Source organism: Nansenia antarctica (assembly GCF_963989245.1).
Source record: "Nansenia antarctica genome assembly, chromosome: 5".
Classification (NCBI taxonomy): domain Eukaryota; kingdom Metazoa; phylum Chordata; class Actinopteri; order Argentiniformes; family Microstomatidae; genus Nansenia; species Nansenia antarctica.
Window position 1 is genome coordinate 40,530,268 of NC_137690.1, and position 9,231 is coordinate 40,539,498.

The 9,231-nt window shown below is 44.3% G+C and overlaps 1 protein-coding gene across 1 annotated transcript in view; it reads left to right on the forward strand.

The window, feature by feature from the left end:
• Positions 1 to 1,412: 1,412 nt before the first annotated feature.
• The window catches only part of sae1 (SUMO1 activating enzyme subunit 1), a 32,043-nt gene continuing 24,224 nt past the window's right edge, over positions 1,413 to 9,231 (forward strand). The window contains exons 1-3 of the mRNA XM_080530518.1: positions 1,413 to 1,576; positions 1,773 to 1,884; positions 5,841 to 6,014. Of these exons, the coding sequence (XP_080386644.1) occupies positions 1,476 to 1,576; positions 1,773 to 1,884; positions 5,841 to 6,014 (387 nt within the window). The 5' untranslated portion in view covers positions 1,413 to 1,475. The remainder of the gene's footprint in view (positions 1,577 to 1,772; positions 1,885 to 5,840; positions 6,015 to 9,231) is intronic.

The following is a 9,231-nucleotide window of genomic DNA, read 5'->3' on the forward strand; positions in this document are numbered from 1 at the left end:
TAATTAATTTGTATACCTGAATACATGTCCCACAGATCTGCTGGTAGATGGTTTCAAATCGGGGAATTTCTAATTCTAAACCGGGGGATGGAGAAGGACTGTGTAGGGTAGAACTTTTATATAAACGATTAACTATTATATATCTATATGTAAGAAATATAAGCTATTTCCAAAACCAGTTGATCCGGAAACTGGAGGCTTCAGTGCCGTCTGCCAGATGGAAGCAGAGAGAACTGGGTGCACTGTACTGACTGAGGAATGTCCTTCTTGATCCTTGACCCCTGGGCTGGTGTAGGACTCATTGGTTATTGTCAGAACTGGCTGGAAGTTTAGCCAGGGATTGGATTCTTGAGGACATTGGTCACACTTCAACCCAAGCCGGTTTGGATGCAGACGGGATGAAGATCTCCAGGGACCCGACCCACCCTGGGCACGTACACTTTATCAGGCTGCCCTCGAAAAGGAGGTACAGGACCCCGGCCGCTAAGACAAACAGACTGAAGAACTGCTTCTACCACAGGGCCGTCAAGGCCCTGAACACAGAAAAGGCCTAAGTTCTGGGCCCAGGACAGTCCGGACGGATTGTATGGCAGCTAGTGCTGAGGCACAAACATGTACATTTCAAGCCTGCAAACTGTGACACTTTAAATAACGTGAAAAAATACTTTTGTGCAATATGACAACCCTAGTTGACTATCTGTGCAGTATAGTACAGTGGATTGTGTACATAGCCTTTATTTATGTAAACCAGCTCCTTACCTTCTTGTGATTTTATTCTTTTTCTAAAAGTTCCCCCCCCCCCCCTTTCCTAACACCAGGGGAGCCACCCCTCCTAAATTTCGTTGTTTGGTACCTGTACTGTAGCAATGACAATAAAGTCCATTCATTCATTCATTCAGACAGAAGGGCACATGAACTACTGACGCTCTGGTCAGCCTCCTTGCTGATGTCATCTACTGATGCATAGGCTACTACGGATTATCTGCACTATCATTACAACATACTTTGCCAAAGCTTTTGACAAGGTTGACCAAACAAATTAAATTAAATCAATGACAGACAAATGTCTTTAGTTATTGATAATTGAGTGAAATGCTTTTGGATCTTTTGGATCTCGCTCCATGCTCAACATCTACAGACAGCGACAATCAACAATTCAATAATAAATAATACAACGTGACAAGCAGTTGCAATTAAAGGGATAGTTTTTTCTTCACCCAAACGTAGTCCACGTGCCATGATCCACAGAATCCCAACACAACTCTTTTTGGAATCCTTGTATTATTATACCATGGTTTTAGTTTTCACGCCCGTCCAGTAGAAGGCGACATCACCGCACCGCTGCAACTGGCCAACCTCGCTGAGAAGAATGCACTTACGTCATCATTCATCGTCCTCCCGAATTTGTCTCAGCGGGACTCTCGCTGAATTTAAAAATAGCAACAATAACTCCTCACAATAAATTAACATCTGAGATGCTAGACATGATTGAGAAGGAGGACACCATCATTAGCGAGGAAGAGGCTGCTCAATATGACCGGCAGATCCGACTCTGGGGGTTGGACGCACAAAAGAGGTAGCTAGCTATTGTTGTCTCCTGCAGTAATTTATACGTTTGCTCATATTCACAGGATTGTATTAATCTGGATAAAGTGTGAAATAAAGCCGAATTATTAGTCAAATATAACCTGCAGCCAGTAACGAACGTTGAGCACTGAATGCTCAAATATGACATTGCTGTCTTCCAACATCTGCATGTGTCTATGTTCCAGACTGCGGGGTTCTCGTGTGCTCTTGGTGGGTCTCAAGGGATTGGGGGCTGAAGTGGCCAAAAACCTCATTCTGGCTGGAGTGAAGGGACTGACCCTGCTAGACCACGAACAGGTACACAACTAGATCTGCACACATACCTTTCATGAACCAAACCCCCCTCAACCTAGCGATTGAGATTACAGTGGAATGCTAGCAGTGAAATAGAATTGACCACATACGATTAACTATGCTAAACAGCACTGCTAGCAGCACAAATTAGGGAGTTGAAGTGATGAAATTGTTTCTGACAGGAAAGGGGAGGGGGGGGGGGGGGTTGAAGAGCTCTGTGTTTTGTGAAACTTGCCATTCTTTCCCGTAGTCTGAATGCAGATGCAATCACTGTCATTGTGCATCAAACTGTATAAAACTGTCAGTGCAGATCAAACCAGCATTAGCAAGCTACATCTCAGCTCAGTGATGCTATAGACACATACAGACCTGTTGGTACCCTTACAGCTCATTGAAACAATGCTTCATACCTCCGGAAAACTGATGAAATTAAAAGAAATGTTCTCATGTACACCTGCATGCCTTTGGTATGTCAGAGTAAAGCAAAGACTTTGTGAAAAGAGATCAATTATTGCTAAAGAGATCAATTCTATTCTAAAATGGCCTGGACAGATGTGTTGGTACCCCTTAGAAAAGATTATACATAATTGGAATATAGCGATATTTCAAACTAACTGTTTTCTTTAATTGGTATCACACGTCTTCAATCTTATAATCAGTCATTCAGCCTATTTAAATGGAGAAAAGTAGTCACTCTGCTGTTTGGTATCATCATATGCACCACATTGAACATGGACCAGAGAAAGCAAAGGATAACTCTGAGGAGTTCAGAAAGAAAATGATAGACAAGTATGTTAGATGTAAAGGCTATAACACCATCTCCAAGCACCTTGATGTTCCTGTGACTACAGTTGCAAAATAATTATTAAGAAGTTTAAGGTCCATGGGACTGTAGCCAACCTCCCTGGACACGGCCGCAAGAGGAACAGGGACCCAGATTGAACAAGAGGATAGTGCGAATGGTATAAAAAAGAGCCAAGGACAACTTCAAAAGAGGTACAAGCTGAACTCCAAGATCAAGGTACATCAGTGTCTGATCGCACCATCAGTAACTTTTTCAGTGACAGTGGCTCTATGGAAGAAGACCCACTTTTGAAAGAAAAACATAATAAAGCCAGACTGGAGTTTGCTAAAGCCACAATGCTTCTGGGAGAAAGATGAGTCAGAACTGTAGCTTTTTGCGTCAGACATACGTAACCCGTGGGTGCCGGACCAGGGAATGTTCAGGCTTCTGTTCACACCTAAGGCTTCCCTGTAAATTCCATGGAATCATACATGGTCCCGACCAGGGAAAATGCCTGATTGAATTTCCCAGGTCAGTCGTAACACCGTATCAGCTAAATTCCATGGAATCTACTGGGAAGGCTGGTATGTGTGAAAGGGGTTGTTGAGAACTACAGAAATTGCTTGATTGCAGTGATTGCCTCTAAAGGTTGTGCAACAAAATATTATGTTAAGGGTCCCATAATTTTTGTCCATGCCATTTTCATTTGTTTTATTATTTGTAATATTCTGTTGAATCAAAAGCAAAGTCTGATTTCTAAGAAATATGGAATAAACAATGATGGATGCCAATTAGAGTTAATTGAGTTAATTCAGAGATAATTGTGGCTTCTATTTTTGTCGATTCGGGATTTGGAGGCTAAATAAACGTAACTTGGCATCAGCAAGCGAAGGATTTTTTTAGGACGATAAGGGACCTGAGGAATTCTTAACTAGTTCTTTTCTTCAGTAGTTCCATCCCCCAGCACAGTGCAAGAGGACAACATAGTGCTCTCTCTCCAACCATGTGTTGACCCATGAAACACGTGGCCCAGAATGCATATAAACTTCTCTAACAATGTTCATGTGTGAGAGCCTGTCGCCCCCTGAGGAGAAGCTTTGGTTTACATGTTGATCGTGTCACAGGTCAGGAGGTCAATAATTTTTCAGGTCCTTAGATAATATCCTAAATATAGACATGAACCCTCGAGCTAACCTTTCCTCCTTTTCCTTTTCTTTCCTTCAGATTCAGATTCAGATTCAGATAACGTTTATTGCCATTATGCTTGACACATATAGGAATTTGCTTTGGCATTACAGAAGGTGCATTTATGCTTTTTTCACATATATATGAACAAAACAAGTACAATACAAATGCAAAAACAGGCAAAAACAGGACAACACAGGACAGACAGTGCATGGATAGTGCTGTGAATAAAGTGCAGTGCAGAGTTATACAAGGTCTAGTGCATGTTCAGTCCTGGGCAGACTTGGAGGCGGGGGGGAGGGGGAAGCCAGAGTCATTTAGCAGCCTGGCGGCTGAGGGGAAGAAACTGAGCCTGTGGCGGGCCTTCAGTGCCTTAGGCAGCCGCAACCTTCTTCCAGAGGGAAGCAAGGTGAGGAGGCCGTGGCCGGGGTGGAAGGGGTCGGCCATGATCTTTCTTGCCCTCCTCAGAGCCCTCCTTTTCTTTCCTCCTTTTCCTTTCCTTTCCTTTCCTTTCCTTTCCTTTCCTTTCCTCTCATGTTCTAATGAACAAGATATCTGACTGGTGTTCTAATGAACAAGATATCTGACTGATGTTCTAATGAACAAGATATCTGACTGATGTTCTAATGAACAAGATATCTGACTGATGTTCTAATGAACAAGATATCTGACTGGTGTTCTAATGAACAAGATATCTGACTGGTGTTCTAATGAACAAGATATCTGACTGATGTTCTAATGAACAAGATATCTGACTGGTGTTCTAATGAACAAGATATCTGACTGGTGTTCTAATGAACAAGATATCTGACTGATGTTTTAATGAACAAGATATCTGACTGGTGTTCTAATGAACAAGATATCTGACTGATGTTCTAATGAACACGGTGGAGGGGAGGAAAATATCTGACTGTAGGAACCAACTGACCACTGGGTTGGGTCAGTCTTATCCTCCCCGCCACAGACAGCACACCCATCCTGAGCAGGAGATAAGGCCAGAATCTGTCAGCGGACTTCCTGTCGCTGACTCTCTGAATGGGGGCGTGGCTAGACCAGCACACGGTGGTCCTCATACACAAAGCAACACCATACGTGTTGGGAGGTGGGGTTCCCCCGCGTTATATCAGCGTTTCTCCAGGCTGTGGCTTATTGACTTGTTATCACGTTGGTTTGTGTTGTTTTAAAAAGCAGAATTTGACCCTGGTCATCCAGTGGATTGGTTTTTTCACAAGTCAATATTCGACAAATGTTTTGGTTTTAAATCGGGGCCTCCGAGTGAAGAGATCTCTCTTGGAACGCCCTCATCAATTCATGACGTTCCAGAATTGCCCATTTGATGAAATTCCTAAACTCCAGAGATTCCTCTCTCCCCTTCCCCTCTCCCCTTCCTCTCTCCCCTTCCCCTCTCCCTCCCACATGAGGTCCTACTGCTGAACGGTGCTTGAGATAGCCCTCTGTTCTGCTCTCTGGGATAGCCTTCTGCTCTCTGGGATAGCCCTCTGCTCTCTGGGATCACTGGCTAGTAGAGCAGCGTGGAACATTTTATGTCTGTCTGTCTGTCTGACCATAACTGTCTGTCTGTCTGTCTGTCTGAGCATACTGTCCGTCTGAGCATTCTGTCTGTCTGACCATAACTGTATGTCTGTCTGTCTGACCATACTGTCTGTCTGTCTGTCTGACCATAACTGTCTGTCTGTCTGACCATAACTGTCTGTCTGTCTGTCTGACCATACTGTCTGTCTGTCTGACCATACTGTTTGTCTACTGTCTGTCTGTCTGTCTGTCTGACTATACTGTCTGTCTACTGTCTGTCTGTCTGACCATACTGTCTGTCTGTCTGTCTGTCTGACCATACTGTCTGTCTGACCATACTGTCTGTCTGTCTGACCATACTGTCTCTCCTCTCCTCTCCTCTCCTCTCCTCTCCTCTCCTCTCCTCTCCTCTCCTGTCCTCCCTTTCCTTTCTCCTCCCTTTCCTTCCTCCTCCCAGGTAACGGAGGAGTCGTGCCGAGCCCAGTTCCTGATCCCAGTGAGCGCTCAGGGCCAGAACCGAGCCCAGGCCTCTCTGGAGCGGGCCCAGTACCTCAACCCCATGGTGGAGGTGACGGCAGACACGGACAAGGCCGAGTCCAAACCAGACGACTACTTCCTTCAGTTTGATGCTGTGAGTTGAGGAGTCCCACATCTGTTTTGACAAGATTAGATTAGATTCAACTTTATTGTCATTAGGGATGCACGATATTATCGGCACCGATATTTATCGGCCCGATAATGGGAAATTAATGTTCTTAAATATTTATCGGTTTTATACAATTTTAGCCGATATAGAGCTGATAATATGAAGCCGGAAATATTTCTGCTTCCGGTTTCCGCGCTCATGATGCTGCGCCTGCGTACAGCCACGCAGTGTAGAGACGAGAGCGAAACATGGCTTCCCCGGTGTGGACATTCTTCAGAGTTTCTGAGGCAGATAATAAAAATAAAAAAAAGCTGCTGTGCCTATTGAACACGCATTTGAAAACTGCAGGAAGTTTACTCGAGACAGCTCAAAGGCTCAAGCAATCAATCAAAAAAAGAATGGAGTTTATGGCCCTCGACGACCAGCCTTTCTCTGTAGTAGAAGATAAAGGATTTCGCCAGCTAATTTCACATTTAGAGCCCCGGAAAACACTCCCAAGCCGCCGCTATTTTGCAGACGTGTGCCTGCCTGCTCTGTATGATACAGTCGCCACACACATCCATAGTCTGATCGATACTAGCGTAAGCCAGATAAGTTTTATCACAACCTACCTCATCCTCATGCACTAAAAGTAGCATAGCCCAGCCCTTTTCAGTTGCTTTATTAAGCATACTAGTGTAGCCAGCCTACTATGTGCCTTGTGTCATTCTGTTTATCTGCAGACTAAGCAGCCATTTGGCACTAGTTTCTGTAAAAGTTCTATAAAACTTTTGGTTCTATAAAAGTCTTTATTTTGTATTGACTGATGCACTTTATTTTTTATATTTTTTATATTTTATTTATGCATTTTCAATTTACAGGGATAGACAAGATGCACTTTATTTTTGACACTTTTTAGATTTTTACTCTTAGGTGAGCCTTTTTTGTTTTCATAAAAGGAGGCCAGATCTTGGCTAAAAAAAGCATTGTGCACTGTCTATAACAGATTCTGTTTGTTAGAGGAAATAATAAATGAACATTTGAAGAGTCAGAAGTGTTCTCTTTGTTGTGTTAACAATAGTGATGTAAGTTAGATTTGGTGAAATCACTATGGAATATTAAATCATCAATCTTACCTTCAGGTGTGCATGAACTACAGGTTATCAACTGTGAAATTATATCTGTTCTCATATCGGTTATCATATCGGTTATCGGCCACGAGAAGCGGGTAAACATCGGTATCGGTATCGGTTGGAAAAAAATGCATATCGTGCATCCCTAATTGTCATTGCAGAGTACAGTAGCATCTAACCAGAAGTGCAAATAGTGATATAAAACATGATATAAAAACATGACAATGATAGAGATAGGTACAGTTAGGCATGCACGATAGTTTAGAGGTATATACTGTTATGAGCTATGTACAGTTAAGTTAGCTTATGTGCATCTGTATAAAGAGAGGCTATAGCAAAGAGCTATGTGCAATATACAGTATGTGCAACGGTAGTATTGTAAACATCAGTCGTGCAAAAGTTAAAAAGTGATCCCATTAACCAGGGATGTGCAGCCATCATAGTATTGTCATTGTATCCCAGGGGGGGGGGGGGGGGTACTGAGAGTCATTGTCAAAGTATGTGGGGGGGGGGGGGGGGGGGATTGTTAGTCATAGTGACAGCTCTGTGAAAGAAGCTGTTCTGTAGCCTGTTGGTACGGGACCTGAGGATCCTGTACCTCCTGAGTGTCTTAAATGGTAGGGGGTCAAACAGACCCTGGTTGGGGTGCGAGGTATCCTTGATGATGCTTGAAGCCCTCCGCCAACACCGATCTGCCTGGAGAGACTTGATGGTAGGGAGTTTGGTGCCAATGATACGCTGGGTGGTTTTGGGCCTTCTGGTCGAACACAGGGCAGTTGCCGTACCACACTGTGATGCAGTTGGTGAGGCAGTTAGCTACCACGTCTGGTAGACGGAAGGGAATAGCTGTGCACATGCAGGACCTCCAGCTGTCTTTTTTTTTTTTTTTTTTTTTCAGATTTTATCCCTTTTTCACCCAATTTGGTAGCCAATTGAACCCAACCTAGCATCCAATTATCCCCTGCCTATTGCGAAGGATCCGCCGCACGACCCCGTGGCCGGCAGTCCCAGAGGAGGCCGCCAGGCAGACTAGCTGACTGGCTCCTCGAGCCCAGCACCGTTATTCCGGCACCCCGGGGGCGCTGTTGCGCGACGGATCCTTGTCCGGAAATACTCCTATACCTCCCTCGGGAGCGGCCGCCCAATATGCCGCTCCCCGTGTGTGCCCCAGCCATATCCGGATCTGGCGAGCTGGGATTCGATCCCAGTCCCCGGTGGGCAGCTTGCACTAGTGGCCAGTGCTTAGACCGCTACACCACCGCGGGGCACCTCCAGCTGTCTTTACTCCTCTGTTTCGTCCATTTAATTCTGAACCCAACCTCCCCATGTGTGATTGGGCTGGAGTGTTGTCTGTCTAAGGATTGGTTCTGCCTTCTGGAGGTTGTCAGTGAGTTGGCAGGGCTGGCTGGCCTTTGTGGGAGGAGGACTGTGGAAGTATGTGCAGCGCCACCTAGAGGAGAAGCTGTGATTACATGTTAATGTTTTAGTTTCATTTAGTTATGACCCATGTCAATACGACCGTTGTCATATATTTCTCTGCCCCTCTAAATGTCCACTAGGTGGTGCTATTGCATCATACTTTTGATGGTTATTTTTCATAGTGGCTACTGGTACACATGTTCTGATATTGTCCAATATTTTTCTGGTAGTACACCATGTAATAGAAATGCTCAATAAGAAAACTTTCAATTGTTGACATTCAAGATTCATTTCATCTTCAAAAATGTGTTATATAAGTGTGTCTTGACTTGTCAATTTTGTGAGGTGTAAAAGGCTTGGACATAATGCATTCCATTAGTTGTCTGTCTCAGCATAGCTATCGAGTCGAGGGTTTTCGGTTTCAAAAAGACAGACAGTTATGGTCAGACCGACAGACAGTTATGGTCAGACCGACAGACAGTATGGTCAGACAGACAGACAGACAGACATACAGTATGGTCAGACAGACAGACAGACAGACAGTATGGTCAGACAGACAGTAGACAGACAGTATGGTCAGACAGACAGACAGACAGTAGACGGACAGTATGGTCAGACAGACAGACAGACAGACAGTATGGTCAGACAGACAGACAGACAGACAGTATGGT